We start from the raw sequence: 19599 nt of genomic DNA on the forward strand, positions 1-19599 counted from the left end.
GGGTCCGTAATTAGTGCTGTTAACATATTGGACAATGCTTTGTTAGCATCACCAAAGTCTAGAAACCTAGTTTGAAGGACATAAACCTTAGTACCTACATCTGACAAGCGTCTCGAGTCCAAAATAATTAACCCTGCAGGGGTTATAAAGAGCCATATGCCAGGAAACCAGAAAAGAAGGAAGCTCTGGCAAGGCAACAAGATTGACCAAGGTCATCATCAGAATCGCTCCTGAGGGGCAGAGCTATAGGAGGAACAGGAGCCCTCTAAAGAAGAGCAAAGAGCCCAGCTCTGTGTTGCTTGAGGACACCTTGAATGCTGTTGCCAAATGCGGTGCCCGATATACAGTGACAATGAACAGGGGGAGGAGCAGCAACTACAGGGTCGGCACATGCAGGCCATGGCAGCAGGAGCCGTCGTGGGAGCAAGGCATGGACCTGCTCTCCAAAAGCCCTGGTAGATCTGAGGTGGTCACTGTCCATTAGGAGTCCGAAAGGTGTTCTGGTCTGTCCTGTGTGTATCTCATTAAAGGAATCTCTGCCGTTGCAACTCTGTGCCTCCTGTTCTCTGCCTGCGGCACAGGAGAGACTGGTCTCCTCCCGGTGTATTGCTGGCAGTGGGGCTTGGTGGGCAGGAGACGGGATGGCGGTGAGGCCCTGTGATGTGCACGTCAGACTAGATGCCCTGGTGGTGGATCCTCCAAAGGCCTTGGGCTCAAGGATGCAGGCACATTGGGATGGCCAGTGACGATGAGAGCCACTGGCAGCACGAGGACTAACCAGACATGCCCAGCGCTCCTGCCTCGCTGACTTGGGAAACAAAGGTGTCTGTCTTGGCTAGTGTCCAGCTGGGCGCGGCGTTTGACACGCTTGATGCTCCCACTTCACAGTGCACTCACCCACAGGTCTGGCTCACTCCCACTCTCCGGCATCACAGAAGGGCAAGCACGCTGGAACACGTACCTTATTTATTGTTTTGGAGGCCCGGAGGCGGGCTGTCTCTCTCTCATGGCCACAGAAGAGCACAGCTTGGCTTGCACCGTAAGAGCAGGTAAGTCAGCCGCTGGAATCGATAAACCGTTCTCTCCTGCACCTGTGGCGGGAGCTGAGGAGTCCTGCAGGGCTGCGTGAGGCCGAGCCTGCTGAGGTGCAAGCTCCATCTCCAAAGCAAGCCGACTGGCTTGTGGTTCTGAGCCAGGAGGGAAAGTGGCTCCCATTTCAAAGGCAAATCTCTGACCCCCTCCTTGGCCAGCCAACTGGATGCGTGTGTGTCTGGCTTGTTGTTTGGGAGGGGAAACTGAGGATGGGCAAAAGAACCAAAACACTTTGCCCCCAGCCCACTGGTCTGTTCCTGGGGTCGGACACATCGTTGCCCAAAGCCAGGGAGGGGTGTTGAAGACTGATTTCCATTCGCTAGGAGCAATGAGAAGTGGCAGTGGTACGGGTGTTACTGTGTCTGTGAGGACGCCTTGTAGGCAGTTGCTTTGAGGGGAAGGCCCGGCCTTCGGTCAAGAAGAACTCTTTCTTCCTTAGTCTCAATAACGACTTTATGCAGCAACGAGAGTTGAGGCCCTCCTACTAATACGGACATCTTCAGGGGCCCCACCTCCACTGAGCTCCGTCGGCATTCTGGCTCGTTGGTCCTACGCCAACCACACCTGACTGAGGTAGCGGAGCCAGAATTAACAGTGAATAGGAGAGAGAATGAGAAATACAATTACATTGGATTTAACTGAACTGATACCCTCATGCCCCGCCCCCTTGCGGAGACAAAGAATTGGCTGTTTTACCACGTGTCTTTGTGCGTCAGTCCATTTCTTAGTATGAGGTGACGGTGGGGAAAGGAGCTGGCCCGGAAGGCCTGGAGACGTGTTCTCTACTGGGAGAGTAGATGCAACATAAAGCACGAGGCTCCATTAATGGGCTGCCTCTCTGTTGACAGGGGACAGGGGCTCTCTCTTTGTCACAAGCAGCTCTGGCTCTATGCCCGTTGCACTACCGGCCTTTGGTCAGACTGTTCCCAAGGCGGCCGCTGTTCGGTTCGATCTGGGCCGTGGCCCATCGCAAACGCCACCGTCTCGTAAAGAGGCCGCTGGAAAACAGACAAGGGTGATGCGGATGTTAAGCAATCTGGACGGGAGTCGGAGAGCTCCACATCACCTTGCAAAGATGCTCTCCCGAGGCACCTAGGAGTAGAGTCCATTGTGAGAGACTGAGTGGGGCTGGATTGGATGGACCCTTTGGTCTGTGCCTCTAGGACAGGCCCAGTTTCCCCAGAGCCAGCCAGCTTCCCCCCAGTGCAGGACAAACAGAAGGGCCGGTCTCCAGTTCCTGTCTGAGGTAGATTCAGCGGGAAAATCGGCATCCCCTGGACTTGCTGGCGTGCCTAGTTTAAAATAAGCCAAGTACCAGGATTCCTCCCAAGGACGTGCAGATGGTTGCACCCGAGTCTAGGCAGGAGTCTAGGCACTAGATTAGTGGTCCCCAACGGGGTGCCCATGGGCACTATGGCGCCCGCCGGGGCATTTATGTGCACCCGCCAAATCAGCTGGGCCGCCCCCCCCAGTGTGCGGCACATGTGCTGTGCTGGCGCAGGGCGCGTGGGCGGTCCCGCCCCCAGCCACGTGGCGCATGTATGGCTCCGCCCCCGGATGCACGACAGCCCCGAAAGGTTTGGGACCACTGCACTAGATGGTCAGCTGGGATCTCTCTGTGCCTGTGGCGTTAGCCCGGGGTGGGGTGATACCAGCCTGGGGCAGAGAGACCGCACAGCCTGCACATCACGTAAGCCCTCTTCGGCCGGCTCCTGCGCGATGGAGGCCTTAGGCTGGTCGAATGCCCAGGGTGACTCGCCTTCTGTCTCTCAGCCCTGCCCTCGGAATCAGGCAGGAGCAACAGAGCCCAGGCGCTCCCCGGCGTGCTGGGGAACACGGGCCAGAAGACGCAGCACTGTGGCGAGCAGGAAGGAGGCAAACGGGCTGCGAACGGTAGAGGCGGCGCGGATTCACGGCTGGACGGGCTCATTTCCACGGTCGCTGGGAAAGCGCAAGCCCGGCTCTGGCGGAGGCCGTGTCCCACCGGCTTGCAATGTAACCTCCCCAGGGTGGCAGCGGGATCCACCAACATCCAAGGCCCAGGAGCGTCGGCGGGCACGGAGCCAGGCTGGGGCGGCGCCTTCAGCCCGTTCTGGCGTGGATCCAGCGCCTGGCGGGGAGGCGGAGGGGACTGAGTTCTCCTCTCCGGCCGCCCCAGACCTGGGTCTGCAGCGGGCGGTGGTCCCGGTATTGTGCTGCCCTGGTGGCCCTGCCCTGCGTGCCCCCAGGGCCCTGCGGCATGGCCCAGGCCAGGCTGGGCAGGGGCCTGCAGCGCCCTGCAGCGGACGCTCCCTCCGGGCCCATCAGCAGTGCGAGCCCGGGCCTGGCACGAGCGGGGCGCCGCTGCAGCTGGGCCGGGCCGGGCGGGCGCAGCGCCGCCGAGCGCCCAGCAGGGGGCGCCCGTTCTCTTCCTTCGGCTCGCGCCCCGCAGCCCCGGCCCCTGCCGCGCAGCAAAAGTTTGTCTGAAACTCGCCCTGCCCGTGCGAGGAGGCGCCGCGCGCTGATTGGCTGCGGGGATTGGGCCGGCTGGGCGCCTTGATTGGCCAGGAGGTGCTGGGGGGTGGGCAGAGCGTGGCTGGGGGGAGGCCCCCTCCCCCCCAGTGGCTGGTTGTGCGCCCTGCACACGCTGCTGGTGCTTGCAATGTGACACTCGAACAGACACTCTCCCCCATGCACACGCACACCCCCCCATGCACGCGCACCCCCCCGCTCCTCGCACCCTCGCACGCGCGCCCCCCCGCCGCCCCGGGGGATGCCGAGCGGGCTGCTAGCCGCGGTACCCCGCTAGCGCAGGCAGCGCGCAGGGAGCCCCGCCGTGCCCGGGGGCAGCGTGTGCGGCTCGGCCATGGCCCTGGATCGCCTGGTGCTCTTCTGCCTGGCGGCGGCGGCGGCAGCGCTGGAAGGTAACGGGGCAGCCGGGGCGGGGGCAGGTGCAAGCGGCGGGCGGGTCCGGGGCGGGGGCAGGTGCAAGCGGCGGGCGGGCCCGGGGCAGGTGCAAGCGGCGGGCGGGCCCGGGGCGGGGGCAGGTGCAAGCGGCGGGCGGGCCCGGGGCGGGGGGCAGGTGCCGGGCTGCATTGCGGGGCTTGCGCACAGGCTGGGGGCCGCCGCGATGCCGGGGCGAGGGGGGACCCGGGGCGCTTTGGGGGCTGACGCTGCCCGCGGGCCGGAGATGCTGGGGCTGCCCGGGCCCTTTCGGCTCCCTCCGCCCTTGAGCGCGAGTCGGTAGCGCCCGGGGAAGGGACTGCCTCGGTCCGTACGGCCCCGGGCTCTCGCTGGGATTCCAGGGGGCTCTGCACGGGCACTGGCCGCAGCTGCCTCCTGGGGGCCCTGCGGCTTCCTCTCTGCTCCTCCTGCCCCATCTGGGGGGTGGGGTCCAGCGAACGACACATGCCCCCGTCCAGACCTGGCTTTCGGGCTCCTGTTGCCTGGTCTGGCCAAGCCAGGTGGCTCCGGAGAATTCAGGGAAACTTCCCCACCGACACGCGGGAGACTGCTCATCGCAGCAACCCAAACCGAGGTGGGGAAGCTTCCTGACCAACTTTGGGGGCTGGTCCATTTTTGGAGTAAACGTGGGCTAGTGGTCGCCGGGGGTGGCCGCTTGGGCGTCCCCCCAGCCCATCTAGTCGCATTTTGAAAGGGTCGTGTCTGGGGTCCAGCAGAGAGAGGGGAGCTATTGCAGGGGCTGTGGGTCGGAGCGCCAATAGCAAATCCGATTTCGAAGTCTGAAATGGTCTTGGGTTAATAAACAGAACCCGGAGCCTGCTTTGCGGGCTCTTGTGAGCATCAGGGGAGAGACATTAAAAACAACTCAATGTCATCTCCTTTGTTAAGCCAGAACAGTCCCGTTGTTCTTGCCTTCTGTGATCTCGTCCGTAGGTGATGTAGTAACAGTCAAAATCCTTCTTTTTGTTGTTCAACTTCCTTTGAACCTCCGCTTTATCCAGACTGGAGCTCAGGGGAAAGATTACTGCAAACATCTTTTTCCCAAAAGGTGATTTTTTTTTTGCGTCACTCCACTCTTCTCCCAGCTGGTGGTCTTTGCGGGGGTTCTTGATTAAAATTGGTTAGATGCTAGGGAGGCATATGCTGCCTTCAGCAAGCAGAGGGACACTGGTAGGAAGAATTCAGCAGCTTCCACCTTAAAATTGGAAGGTTGCAGAAATATGCTGATTACAAAGTTACAAGAAAAGTGAACCTGTCGTTATTCATATCAAGAAAATTGGTTCTGAACAATCACACAATAAAGGGTTAGCCCCTCAAGTTCTGCGTTTTTGGGGAGAGCAAGGCAGATGTGCATTTGTTTTGTGGCCCAGGAACTGTTTAATTTGTTTGTCTCTAAGCTTCCGTTCTCTGGATTCCTCTTCCCCATTCTGTGTGTGCCGCCACAGTGAGGCAAAGAGCTTCAGTAGCCAGGCACCCCTCGGGAGACCTGGGTCTTATTTATTTTACTGGAATGCCATTGTTTGTGTGTCAGCCTTCGGAGGAGAAATAATTTTTGAGTCAGGACAGGTTTTGTTAAAAGTCGATCTTGGATAATTGTTTAGGGAACTGATCGGGAGAAGGAAAATGTTGGGAGGAAAAATGTGAGAAATCATTCTGCAATTTGCGAACTAGCCTGTTATTTCCTTCCCAACTCCTGTGACCGGTGGTTACCTTATTGGTGTGTTCCTTTTCTTCCCCCTTCATCATTGTCAGGGGGTGTTTGATACTGGCTGTGTGGTTTGAAGGCTGTATCTGCTCCTAAAGGTGTACCTTGCAATCCAACAAAATGAGCTGGTGAAGTCACCCGGAAGCCTCAGAAAAGCCCTGGCGAGGGCAGTGTGTGCGCCAAACGCTGACTGCCAAGGGTTAAAAAATACAACCCGTTCAGCAGAATATTCAAGCAACCTGCTTTCCAGGCAGTACAACAACCATTCCCTTAGTCCCCCGCCCCTCCTGCCTCATATTCTACATGTGGGCAGCTAACCTTCGGGAAAGCTCACCCCAGCCTTGTGGCGTGCGGTTTGCTTTGTTATACGTGCGCAAGGCTCAGAAAAGTGAATCCGACAGATGTCAAATTTCCCTGTCCGAGGGGACCTGTTTGTGTGTCTGCTCTGCGCTGGCTACTGTCCTCCATCTGCCTTTTAGGCTGCTGCTTGTTTTACTTGGGAAGTTCTCTGGAGTTTCGGCGCTAACCCCTGGGCAAACAGCTCTGCTTACCAGCCTAATTCCTCGGTAACCACAGGGAAAGCACTTCCGAGCAATGGCATGGCCGCCGTGGGAATTGCTGGGTTGTCGCGTGGAATGCTGCGCCGTTGACGGGCACGTGGCTGGAAAAGGACTAGGAGCTTGCTGGGACTGCAGCTAGTAGAATCCGGGCTGGTGTGTCTGCTCTTCCACGCCAGGGAGAAAATAGTCATGAACGTGGCTGTCTCTTTCAACGTGTCTCTTGCCTTCTGGGTTCCTCCTCCTCCTATGCCGGGGGGCTGCCTGCCTGGGCGAATGAGATTTCATCCCTGCAGCCTCTCCCGAGGCATCTGTGTGTTTGCTGAAGTTTGCGAAAGGCGCTGGCAAGCCCGCTGCTCGCTGGCTTTTGGGACGTTGCAATGAACAGGCGAGCCCTTAGCGACAGATTCCCCACTTGCTGCGGCCTGGGTCCCTTCGTCTGTGGTGTAGTGGCAAACGGGCGTGTGGGCAAGAGCGGGGATTTCTGTGGGCAGGTGAAGTGAGGGGACAGCCGCTGCGGGCCCCATCTGGCCCTCCGGTTTCCAAGCGTTTCTTCTCAGGACCCCGTTGAAGACAATCGTTGATGCTGCGACCAACATCATGCGACTAGAGGGTGGGCTGCAGGAGGGGGCCCCGGCTTTGCGGGGGTCAGGGATGGCGCTGGGGGGGCTCCCGGTCAACAGTGCAGCGGGGGGGCTAAGGCAGCTTCCTGCCTCCCCTGGCACCGCAGACCCTGCTGTGCCCAGGAGCAGTGGGAGGCTGGCACTAGCGCTGGGGGCTGGGGCAGAGCTTGGAGCCCTGGGCGCGCTCTTGCTATAGGGCTGCCGTTTTCGCAGGCCTGTGGGCTGGCGTCTGGCACGGGAGAAGGCGGTCCAAATGTGTGAGCGGGAATCCCAGAGAGCGCCGGGTGCACCGTGGAGCAAGCGGCTGGGGCCCACGTGCACGGAAAAACAAACGTCGCAAGGCAGCGCGTCCAGCGTGCACGTGCTTTCTGCTACCGTGGGCTCCTGACACAAGGAGCAGCAGTGGGATCCTCCCAGCGCGCCCGCGAGCACTGCCTCCTCGTGCAGCGCGAGCCAGAGGGCAGGCAGCCGGCGCTGGAGGAGACTGGCTGTATCGCTGCCTCCGTCGTAGCCCCCGGACGGCTCCACGGGCCTAGAACCCAGGTCTGCAGAGCCTTGGACCATTGAGGGCCCCCTCGCCACCAGGGAGCTGTCTGCGGTCCCCGCCAAGCAGCATGCTGGGGCCAGGCGCTGCAGGACGTGCCAGGTATGTGAACTGGGCACGGTCTGGGGAGCCATGCGACTCTCTGGCCTGCTGCAATTTCACACGGCCCTTTGCTGGCTGGACTTGTGTCGCCGGCTCTTGCCGGCTAACGACCGCTGGCCGCTAGACTCCTGCCCCGTGAGCCTGGCTCCGGCAATTGCTCCGATCCTCGCGTGCTGCCGGCTGCCTGTGACTCGGGGAACCCCGTCCGGCTGTGGCCCCTAGGCCAGACTGCTCATGCTCCGCCCCCTGCAGCCCCGCGGCAGACAGCCCCACGGGGCAAGGCTGCGGGCACGCGGCATCCGCAGGGGCAATCGCCAGGTTTGTCAGCTTCCGCCCTTCGCACGGGGCAGCTTTCTGAGCCGGGCGTGCGCCTGGGGGTGACTGCGGAGAGCAGCCTTGCGCCAGAGCGCCCCAGGGAGACTTGGGGGCCGTCAGTGCGAGGGCCCTCTCAGCAGCTGGCTGCCCAGGGCGAAGAGCAACCAGGGTGGTTGGGAAGCTCTGGGCCGCCACGGTGAGGTGCCGGGATCCGCGCGGCTCTCAGGAGAGCTACAGGACTGTGGGGCGGAGCTTAACGCCTGTCCATGAGCATGGGGGCGGGGGGTACGTATGTCCCGGGGTTCCCCCACACCCGCTCTGGGCTCCCCGCAGGCCGCCACCGTGCATGGGCAGAGACCCACGTCTCTCCCCCTCCTGGGCAGGGTGTTTCCAGCCTGCCCCATTCCCTGCCTGTCCTGTTCTTCTCAACCAGCCACGCTACCCAGGGCTGCGCTCCCCTCCCCTTCCCTCCCCTCCGGGGGCTCTGAGCACAGCGGTTGCCAGCAGGTAGAAGTCAGGGCACGGTCCTTCCTAAGCAAGTCCCTCGATTCCCAAGGGGACAGCGTGACAGGTGCAGCCCAGGAAAGCCGCCAGAGACGCTACATGCTTACGTAACGCGTACCAGAGCTCACCCCTTAGTCTATGGGCCTCCGCACGCCGGAGTCCTCCCAGCCTTTCCCAGGGAGGTGTGTCCCACTCCCCCCAACAGAGGCCCTTTAAACTCAGTTTCAACTCAGGCCGCTTATCCAAACGTCCGGTCTCTGGCGCCCACAGAGTGCGAGCGTCTCCCAGGGGCTGTCTCGCTGGGGTTACAGCCTGAGTGACTGTACCTGTACACCCCCAAGTCTCCGCTCCCGCCGGGCCATGGTCACTTGCACGCAGCCCTGGCCTGTTGACTGTGTATGTATTAGACTGCTCAAGTAAGAATTCCCGCTGACCTTGGCTAGGTGCCGGCCCAGGGTTAGGATTTCCATTAGGCTGGGCATGGCGCGATGAGCTGTTAGCAGAGCTACACTCGCAGCAAGGGAACATGTGAGCTCCGGCTGTCCCCTGAGCCGCCCGCGAGTCAGGCCGTGCCTTCCCGAAGGGCCGAAAATGGCACCCTCCCCCCTCCTCGCCCGGGGCCGCTTCGCCTGGGGATAGTCACTAGGGGAGTCAGCCACGTTCCTTATTTGTATTTCTTTGCCCTCTGACTTTGCGGTGCCCCTTTTTCCATAGGCCCCGTCTACTCATTAACATGTGCAACACTCTGTCACCATGACAACTTGTGGTTAGCATATTGCTGACACCCTATGCCTGCAGAATCCCCCGAATACCCTCGCTGGCTGGAACTGGCACACTGCCGCATGCATTTGCTAAATTTCAGCAGTTTTAACTTACTTTCCTCCCTGCAGCATTTCATCTCCTAATGCCTTCGATACAGCATCGCTGGCTGACTGGCTGCTTATGTCAGATCTTTCCTTGGGCCCGAGGACTTGTTTGGCTGAGCTTACTGGCCTGTAGCTTTTCCTTTGCAGCCTTAATCCAGACCTATATTTTACCTAGCCAACTCCTGTAGGCTGCAAGAGCCTAAACAGTACCCCAGATCCTGCACAGAATTGCCCTGTTCATCACAGACACCCAGCTCGGCCACATGATCACGAGGAAATTTGTGGCATTGTCTTTTGATGTGCACGGTTTCTTGCGGTGGGTGTAAAGGCGCGGACGTGGGCACCGCTCTGTGACGTGCTTACTGCGTGTTGTCACACCGAATGGCCATAGGGTGGTTCTTAGGGCAAAACGATTGCCCCTGGACTTGTAAAAGTAACCTCAGCAGGGCGGAGCTCACGCTCTAAGCCTTGATTCTTGGGCACGCTTGGCTTTTAACTCCAAGACTATGGTCTCCGTGTCTGGCATATGTGTATGGAGACCTCTGCAAGATGACTGTGTCTGGACTCGGTGTGCAGCTCGTGGACATGAATAATGGTTAATTTAGGAGCATTCCTTTCGGGTGACCACATGAGTCATGCGTGGCAGGGCCACAGACATGCAGGTTGTGCCGTAACTGTGCCACAAGTCCCTAGCTCAAACCGTGTGTTTCTGTGGAAGGCATGGTTTGTGTTTGTTAAATGTAGTCTCTCCAGGTCCCGTTTGATACATGACTGTGGGGTAGATTGAGCTACCCGTACGACGGTTGGCACGCCCCCAGGTGACGTGAGAAGTCCCCCTAAAGCCAATGGAGGTACTCATGTTAATTATGCTAATTAGTGCCAGCCGACTAAGGGTTGCCCTAGGAAAAGAGTGATGCTATTTGTTTGTGTTTACATTGGTGACAGCCTCCAAATAAGGAGTCGATCTGTAAAATAGTCTAGGTAGGGATGTTAAATATCGGTGAATGGAATAGTCGAGCAACCTCATGAATTGTTATTGGATACTTGATTATTCTAGAGTCCCTGGGGGCGGGGCCGGCAGCCAGTGCGCTCCGGCCCCACTCCCAAGGAGCCCCCTGTCACTCCACACTGCTGCATGTCTATCAGAGGCAGCCGTGCGGGGTGCCAGGCGGGAGCTGGTCCGCGAGGGCAGCCTGTTTAAAAACCAGCTCCCCTCACGGACCGGCTACCTATCTCCCCACATTGCTGCCTCTGACACAGGGCAGTGTGGGGTGGCAGCAGCCCCTGTCCCTTAGCTCCTGAGACGGGCTTCCTGGCTGCCACGCTCCTAATACATTTTAAATGCAGATCTGCAGTGGGGGTAGGTCCTGGACAGGGGGGTAGGTCCTGGACCAGCCGCAGGGGGGGTAGGTCCTGGACCAGCCGCAGAGGGGGGTAGGTCCTGGACCAGCCGCAGAGGGGGGTAGGTCCTGGACCAGCCGCAGGGGGTGGGTGGGTCCTGGACCAGCCGCGGGAGGAGGGGGGGGGTAGGTCCTGGACCAGCCACGGCGGGGGGTAGGTCCTGCTGGCCAGCCTGCTAAAAAATGTACTGGCGGGGGGAGCAAATGCGTGTAGTCTAGCATTAACCGATAAGCTTTTGCTAACTGGTTAATTGACTACACTATTACATCCCTAGTCTAGGTGTCTGATGGCAATTGTGAGTGGGGCTGTAGGTGAGAAATTCAGGGATTCAAACTCTGCTGGGTATGAAAAAATATCTCGGGTAATTTTGGGAGGCCAGCACTTAGTGTCTGAGCACTGACTGCTCCCCTCCCTCTCTTTCTTTGTGTAGCTATGCAGCTGGGTAAACGCGCAGAGCACTCAACGGATCAGCCTCCTCTCTGTAGAACTATATAAGAAATCAGCAGTAACTCAGAGCCTCATTTATCCTGCATGTAAACCCCACTCTAGATTGAAGCATGAATTATGGGTTTAAACATATAGCAAACTGGGTTAAAAGCACAGGACGGAAGGTAGCAAAGTCAAGCACTCGGAAGTTAGCGAACGCCAGAGCTAAGGCTGGCCAGGCACCCTTCGTTCCGCCCCCTTGGGCGAGGCGTTCCGACCTAGCCGTCAAGTCCAGGGCCCTGCGCTGGGTTTTCCCCACTTCCTCTGGTGCGTGGGATGGCTGCTCTGGGGGACCCTGTCCTGGGAAGCGTGTTTCGAGCCAGTGCTGCGGCGTGGCCAGGGAGTTGTCAGGCCTATTGTCTGCTATTGAGTTTTCCCAGAAGGACGCTCCCGAATGGCCCTTTTTCCGTGCAAGCGGAAGTCCCGTGACCGAGGGCAGGGCTGGCTGTGAGATTATAGCCCTGGAGTCCTTGGCCGGGTGATTCTTTCAGAGCCAGGCTGGTTGTGATTGGCAGCAAGCGTTTACCTCTGCCCGTGTTGCAGGGCTGTGATTCCTTTTGTCACCTGGGGGCGTCATTGTCCTGCCCTGCATCCGTTCTGGGGCCATTCACAAGGGGCTGGCTTGGGCGAGGGTGGAAGGAGCTCCCGTCCTCCTGGGGTGAGCTACAGGAGGGGACAGTAACAGTTGTCAGGGGAACTGGGCAGGGAGGGGGAAAGCCACAGGGCTAGTGTGGAGTCTGCCCCTCTGGGGCAAGGGGGCAGCCGCACGGAGCCCCTTCCTCGGGCTGGGCGGCATGGCATGCTTGCAGAACGTGCAGCCCGGCTCTCCGCGGCGCCTGCAAGGTTTTACGAGGGAGAGCTGAGAATTGAAACCAAAGGGGGACTGGATGGGCGGCGGGAAAGTGAGAAAAGCAGCCGGCCGGAGCATGCACACTCCCTTCTCCAGGCATGCCCAGGCCTCCTCCCCCGCAGGTGGGAGCGTGCAGCAAGCCCCGTCCACCCCACAAAGCCTCCTGGGGAGGGGGCGGGGCGGGGCCTAGCCGCCGCGAGCCTCAGCGGCAGGGCTGGGGGGGAGCTCAGCGATGGCTCACTGCGGGCTAATGGACCCTGGGGGAGATCAGGTCAGGCTGGCTTTCTGGCGCATCCCCAGGGTCGCCTAGGGCAGTGGTTTTCAGCCTCTCTCCTGCGTGGATCCTGTCGCGATTTCGCATGGAGGGGCGGAGCCTTTGGGACAAATTAGGCTCCACCTGCAGACCCTGGGGCTCCATACACGGCAGCCTCTGATCCCTCCCGCCATTTGTCCACCGGGGCTACTTATCCTGTAAGCGGCTTGGGGCAGAGACTCTGTCTTCGTGGGAGGACCCAGCCCAGTGGCTGTCCGTTCCCCGGCGCTGTCCTGGGGCGCTGCACGAGGAAGGACCGTTTCTCAGCGCTGCAGGCAGAGGGGGCTGCTTTCCCCGTTAGTACCCGACTCGCCCTTTCTTGGAAGTGGTATCAAAATGGCTCCTTCTCTGAGCACGAGGCAAGTCCCAACTCCCTGAGCTCCGTGGGAAGACGTGTTCCCTTCCTATGAGCACTTTTCACCTGCCGCTGCTTCTGCCTGGGTTCCAGAGTAATGGGGCTTTTAAATTAGTTCCAAGTGCCTCTTTATGACTCCCCGTGCCGTGCGGTCCCTCTTAGACTCTTGACAACTTTAATCATAATCCCCTCTTAACCAAACCTGTCGAAGAAGAACATTATTATTTCTACTCTACTGAGGAAATTACTTTGATAGTAAAGTAATACCCTGGGAGAGATTTCAGGTTTAAAAGAAAATTTGGGATGGAGAATTTCTGAAGTAGAGCAGAGCGATTGATTGGCCGGATTTGAAGTTAAAAAGAATGTCTCCTGGTATGGTCATATAAAGAAAACACCTTTTTATGGAGCTTACATAAGTCTTCTCAATTCGCTTTGTGTAAGGGTTTCACTTATGAGATTAAGGATGCAGAACACCGGTTCCTTTCGCTGTCTAGGAGGTTGTTTTCCTAGAGACTCCGCTAGCTCAGGGTAGAAACTTTGCTTCCTCCGCCGCTGCAGCCAGCCAGGGCCTGCCCCAAAGAACTTACCATTTGACTTGACCGCGTGAGGGAGGGTTTTTATCCCGGTGGGCGGGGGGCGGCACTGAGACACGGAGAGAAGAAGCAAGGAGCTGAGGTTGCATAGGAAGTTTGTGTCAGACTTAGGCCCCGGCTCATGAGCAGGGGCTAGCCCCCTACATCACACTCCTCTGCCTCTCAGTATGCAGGGAGCCCAGTGGGGCCAGGGGGTTTCCAGCGGATTCTGGGGATCCCACTGAGCTGAGGCTGGAGCGCGGAACCCCCTTGGACTCCTATGAGAATGGCATCCCCAAATCCCACAGGGGAGCCGCTGAAGCGTCGGCAGAGCAGAGAGAGCTCTGGATGCGCTCTGCCCTTTCCTGGGTACGGCGCGCTGCCCATGGAAGGTCACGTAAATATCACATTGGCTTCTCAGTCACCTGCAGCATGAGGATTGCTTTCCTCCTTTCCTTATCAGACAGCGGGGCTTGGCGCCGTGCCGTTCCCCCTAAAGTGTGGCCGAGGACTTACCGTCCCTCTCCGTCTGGGCTGATTCCCCCGCTGTGTGTGCCGGGAGCCCTTTCGCTTGCAGAGAGCGTCAAACAATTCCTCGCTCTGCAGACACTTCTCTTGGTCATCAGCGAAGTGCTGCTGGTGCGACTACTCGACGGGCCCGCAGGAGGCCAACCTCCCGGCACGTGCTGGCGTGTCTCTCAGGCGCGCTTCAGAAAAGCCGCTGGATTTGCATCGGATGGGTTTGCCAAACCAATTATTTTCTTGTTGGACGCCTGGCTGTTTGTGCTAATATTTTTGCAGTTTGTGAAGGGAAGAGACAGCTCTAAAAAGCCGATAATGAGCATGAATGCTGAGCTTTCCCCACCCTGCAGTCACTCAGGAAAGGCTGTTTCTCTTGGTCTCTGGTGTTAGCTGATCCTAATCGAATCCCAGTTAGTCTAGCGCTAGGGGGTTGGAATGGACCGGGGATGCGCCTCGGAAGCCAGAGTTCGGTGGGGGTTCCCAAGATGCCAGCCGGTCAGATGAGAATCAGTTTTGTCTGTTGCTCTCTTCCCATGAGATCCAGTCTCTGCCATTCCAGGTTCCACCTATTCCCCCTCCCCCCTTCATCCTCCCCCTCTTCATTGTCCTCCTCCTCTGTTCAGCACCAAGGGCCCGGCTGAGGAATTAACCCTGAGAGAGCTCGGGTCCAAGGCCAGATGTGTCCTGTGGGCAGCCTCCCTGCCGGCGCCTCTTCGCCTGGCATCCACCAGCTCTCTCCTCCTCTGGCGCCCCTTGGGGAGAAACACAACTTCCGGGTCCCTCCCCAGCACTGGAGCGGCTTTGTGGAGAAGACCTTCTGGCTCAAGACAAGCTGCAGCGCCTTCTCCAGAGGCCGTCGAGCCCCCCCCCCAGCACAGGAGCTGGGCTCTGGGGTCCTGTAGCCCGACAGGCCAGATCCGGGCTCGCCAGATCCTTCCTGCTGCTCTGCCTGGCCAGCTCTTTGCTTCCCCGGGCTGCGGGCAGCCTCTGCCCAACGGCATGGCTAGCAGCCGACGGGTTGGCTCCTGCCGGCTCCCTGCATGCCACTGCCTCCTGTGCACTGTGCCAGTCCGGGTCCCTGCACACCCCGAGTCCCACAGAAGCTGCCTGCCTTGTGGGCTTTAGTGCAGCAAGAGTGGCTGCTTCGGCCAAGGGGCTGGATCCAGAGGGGGTGAGTGCCCTACGGTCGCTGGCCTCCAGCCCTTGCTCCACCCTGGACGGAGAGGGGCCTGGTCCTGGGTGAGGGCAGGGTGGGAGGGGGCCCCTTGCGCTCGTTCCCATGTGCAAAGGGGCTGGCCTGCCTTCACCCCTCGCTGCAGGCCGGGCTCCCTGTGGAGAGGTGCCTCTTGGCCAGCATTGGGAGCTCAGCGCGCTGGCTCTGCACGGCCCGTCCCTGGGCCCCCCACTGGCCCTGAGCGTTGTATAGGTGAACACCGGGCAGCTCTGGGCCCGATCCCAAGAGTGCCTGACCGGCCCTGCCTTGCTCCCTGCGTGGCACGGCCGTGTACGCGGGATCCGCTCTGCCGCCTCCTCGCCCACCTTTCCTGAACGCAGGCAGGTCCCCGGTTTAGACCCATCCCCGGCTTGCTACTTTTATCAGCCTGCCCCTCGCTGCTCTGCGCCCGCCCCTCGCTGTGTCCGCTCCCGTCTCTCGTCGCATCCGAGAGGGGGCACCAAAGTCCCCGCTACTCTTTGCCAGCCGTGGGCGGAAATTTTCCATCCATACACGGCGTACGTTTTTGATCTGCGAGCGTGCACCACCGGTAGAAACAGAAACAGCTGTGGGTGTTCCGCTACTCAGCTGAGCGGCATTTGGAATCACTCCTGAGCCCAGCCACACAAAGTGCCCGGCTTACAAGGGGGCGGGACCGTCTGTTACTGTGTGTGTGAGGACCGTTCCTAGCACGACGGGCCCTCCATGGGTGCTCTGCACCACCACCAAAAATCCAGCTGAGCCTGCACCCCCACTTGGTTACCCCCAGGCCGACGCTCACACCGCCGGGCCCTTTGTCCGGGTTCATCCTCCTGCCTCTTCTCTGCTGCAGACAGGGGCTAGTCCCCGGCAGAGTGGAAGGGCTCTTTATAACGGGGAAGCTGAGATGCCATAGCAGCCGTGCCAGTTCCGCACACAGGCTCCCCCGCCCGTCCGGGGCTGGCAGGCCGGCCTGCACAGGGCCTGCCCTCAGGGCAGAGGGGCTGAGAGCACAGCTTGGCGTGGGACCACTTGCAGCCTGGACCCCGGAGGCAGGTGTTATGGCTCCCGCTGTGATTAGTGCCTAGATCAGTGTTTCTTAAACTTTTTTTAAGACCGAGGAACACCATTTTTTTTTTATGAGGAACACCAAGGATTTTTTTGTTGAGCAAAAAAAAAGAGGCTGGGGGAAAAAAGTCGCCTGCCCCTTAAGGGTGGCCATTTTGAACTCTGTTGTTCTCCGAGGCACACTGGTGTTTAAGAAACACTGGCCTAGAGCCATGGCGACTTGTCAAAGGGGAAACAGCTCCGAGGGTGTAATCCTGCTGAACACCCCATTTACCAGTAGGAGCTGAGAAACTCTGCTGGGTCTCTGCACCAAGTGCCCCCAGCATTTCTCAACTCCTCTGGTTGCTCCCTGCCTGAGGGCCTCGGCGAGGTGTCCCGGGTCTGGCGGCTTGGTGCGCCGGATCTTGCTCACCCTGATGTTGCAGGTTGGAAATCTCTGGTGTCCTTAGTCCATGTAGATGGGCAATCGCCCTGAGCTCTTACCCAGTGCTTGTCGTCACGGTTACATAAGAACATAAGAACGGCCGTACTGGGTCAGACCAAAGGTCCATCTAGCCCAGTAGCCTGTCTGCCCACAGTGGCCAGCACCAGGTGCCCCGGAGGGGGTGGACCAAAGACAATGATCAAGCGATTTGTCTCCTGCCATCCCTCTCCAGCCTCTGACAAACAGAGGCCAAGGACACCATTTTATCCCCTGGCTAATAGCCTTTTATGGACCTAACCTCCATGAAATTATCTAGCTTCTCTTTAAACTCTATTATAGTCCTAGCCTTCACAGCCTCCTCTGGCAAGGAGTTCCACAGGTTGACTACATGCTGTGTGAAGAAGAACTTTCTTTTATTAGTTTTAAACCTGCTCCCAATTAATTTCATTTGGTGTCCTCTAGTTCTTCTATTTAGGGAACTAATAAATAACTTTTCTTTATGCACCCTCTCCACATCACTCATGATTTTATAGACCTCTGTCATATCCCCCCTCAGTCTCCTCTTTTCTAAACTGAAAAGTCCCAGTCGCTTTAACCTCTCCTCATATGGGACCCGTTCCAAACCCCTAATCATTTTAGTTGCCCTTTTCTGAACCCTTTCCAAGGCCAAAATATCTTTTTTGAGGTGAGGAGACCACATCTGTACACAGTATTCCAGATGTGGGCGTCCCATAGTTTTATACAGGGGCAGTAGGATATTCTGGGTCTTATTTTCTATCCCTTTCTTAATAATTCCCAGCATCCTATTTGCCTTTTTGACCGCCGCTGCACACTGCGTGGAAGTTTTCAGAGAACTGTCCACGATAACTCCAAGATCTCTTTCCTGATTTGTCGTAGCCAAATTAGCCCCCATCATACTGTACGTATAGTTGGGGGTTATTTTTCCCGATGTGCATTACTTTACACTTATCCACATTAAATTTCATTTGCCATTTTGTTGCCCAATCACTCAGTTTGGTGAGATCATCTTGGAGTCCCTCACAGTCTGCTTCTGTCTTGACTATCCTAAACAGTTTGGTATCATCTGCAAACTTTACCACCTCCCTGCTTACCCCTTTCTCCAGATCATTTATGAATAAGTTGAAAAGGATTGGTCCCAGGACTGACCCTTGGGGAACACCACTAGTTACCCCTCTCCAATCTGAAAATGTACCATTTATTCCTACCCTTTGTTTCCTGTCTTTTAACCAGTTCTCAATCCAAGAAAGGACCTTCCCCCTTATCCCATGGCCATGTAATTGACACAACAGCCTTTGGTGAGGGACCTTGTCAAAGGCTTTCTGAAAATCCAAGTATACCATATCTACTGGATCCCCCTTGTCCGCATGTTTGTTAACCCCTTCAAAGAACTCTAACAGATTAGTAAGACAGGATTTCCCTTTACAGAAACCATGTTGACTTTTGTCCAATAAATTATGCTCTTCTACATGCTTCACAATTTTATTCTTTACTATTGTTTCGACTAATTTGCCCGGTACTGAAGTTAGACTTCATCTCCAAGTGCTTCACAGAGGTGCCCGTTTCATTATCCCCATTCTACAGATCGGGAAACCGAGGCATGGGCCAATCCCAATTCATCTAGTAGCCCTGGGACAGAGCAGAATCAGAACCCATCTCTGCTGGACTAGCGTTCCTGCATGTGAGGCTGTCGCAGGAAGGGGCTGGCCAGTCTCCACCAATGCCCCTTCTTGCTCCCCAAAGATTCCTCTCTGCCCTTTGAACCTTGAGCCATTGCCCCAGTGCTCTTCCGAATCCCCTTCCTCTCGCACGCGGGCACCTGGTGGACCCAAACTAGCAGGGGACTCCCTTGACGCGCTCCTTTGGCAGCCCCCCGGCTTCGTGAGAGGGAACAGATCTGCTCTCGACGGGGCTTTGTAGCCCATCCAAGGGGAACTCGTATTGCACATTCTCGGCGACACATCCAGCGCGGGTGGAAACAACACAGCTGGCCTCTTGAACAATTCCCCATCCACAACGCTGCTATTGTGTGTCGAGCCAGGCTATTTATATTGTTTCCATTTCCAGGCTCACATCCTTGGGTATTGCAGAAGCGCGGGTGGGCGGGGGGAGGGGGCTGGGCTGGACAGGGAAAGGGGAAGGAATATTGGCACCTGGTGGTATTTAGCCATTTAAAATAGTCCGTGCTTGGCGGGGGAGGGGGCGAGTCAGGACCGCCTCACCTGTGACATTATGCACTAGCTGGTACCAGGTCCCATTCACATCCCATAGCGCGGGCCCATGTGCTGTGGCATTACCGAGAACAGTGAGAAAGCTCCTCCTAGGCTACAGCTGACCCCCGTGACTCACACGCTCCCTTATTGTTCAGAGCTGAAAAGGCTGCGCGGAGAATTTTTGTTCCTCTGCTACGTAAACAAGACTCGACTCGCAGCGGCGATGGCCTTGATACAGCTGTGCCTGGGAGAGCGCTGAATTCATATGCAGATCTTCCGCTCTGGGGCTTGGGCAGGCTGGGAGCGACACCACTGGCTAGCGCCGGGGCTAGGCCAGATGCATTCTGGGCCAGCGCACCCTGGCCAGTGTACTGCTGATCTGCAGCACAAGCGCACTGCGGACTCCACCTTGGGGGCAACAGTGGAGGGGCCAAGAGGTGAAAGCTTGCACAGGCCCCGAGGAACGTCCCGAAAGACAGACCCAAACGATGACAGGCCTTGGGAGATGCGAGGGAGTTACTAAGTTAGGGCGGTTTTGTGCCAGTCCTAGAATTTAAGGCCAGAAGGAGCCACTGGACCAGCTGGTGTGACCTAGTGTCCACGGCAGGCCACCAGCACCACCTCACACCTGCACCCTAAGTCCAGTGCCCGCAATGAGGCTGACGTATTACACCCCAGGATTGGTTGCTGTGATTAGATGGATCATAACCCTGTTGCGCTAGGTGCTGTACAAACACAGAACAAAAAGGCAGTTTCTGCCCCAGGGGCTAAGCAGCTAAGTGCCTTCTTTCATATGGTGCGCTCAGTGCCAGGGCAGGGCCCAACCCCGTTGGCTCCCCCCCCCACACGCTCATTAATCTTGGGTGGAGAAGGCAGCTACTTGTCCTTGGCCAATCAGTGGTTTGATCTCAGACCTCAGGTCTTGTATCTGCAT

At 58.0% G+C, this 19599-nt stretch overlaps 1 protein-coding gene across 10 annotated transcripts in view; it reads left to right on the forward strand.

The window, feature by feature from the left end:
• EPHB1 (EPH receptor B1) overlaps window positions 1–19599 on the forward strand; it is a 321566-nt gene that overhangs the window by 82589 nt on the left and 219378 nt on the right. For 5 of the 10 annotated variants that reach the window (XM_075937225.1, XM_075937224.1, XM_075937228.1 and 2 more), the window contains exon 1: window positions 3698–3995. The exons of 2 other annotated variants lie outside the window; for them this stretch is intronic. In XM_075937225.1, coding sequence (XP_075793340.1) covers window positions 3938–3995 — 58 coding nt within the window. In that variant the 5' untranslated portion in view covers window positions 3698–3937. Of the gene's footprint in view, window positions 1–3643; window positions 3996–4300; window positions 7567–19599 lie in introns of those variants that run through there. 3 more of the 10 variants (XM_075937235.1, XM_075937234.1, XM_075937232.1) reach the window with 3 other exon arrangements.

Source organism: Pelodiscus sinensis, chromosome 10, assembly GCF_049634645.1.
Source record: "Pelodiscus sinensis isolate JC-2024 chromosome 10, ASM4963464v1, whole genome shotgun sequence".
In the NCBI taxonomy this organism is placed as follows: domain Eukaryota; kingdom Metazoa; phylum Chordata; order Testudines; family Trionychidae; genus Pelodiscus; species Pelodiscus sinensis.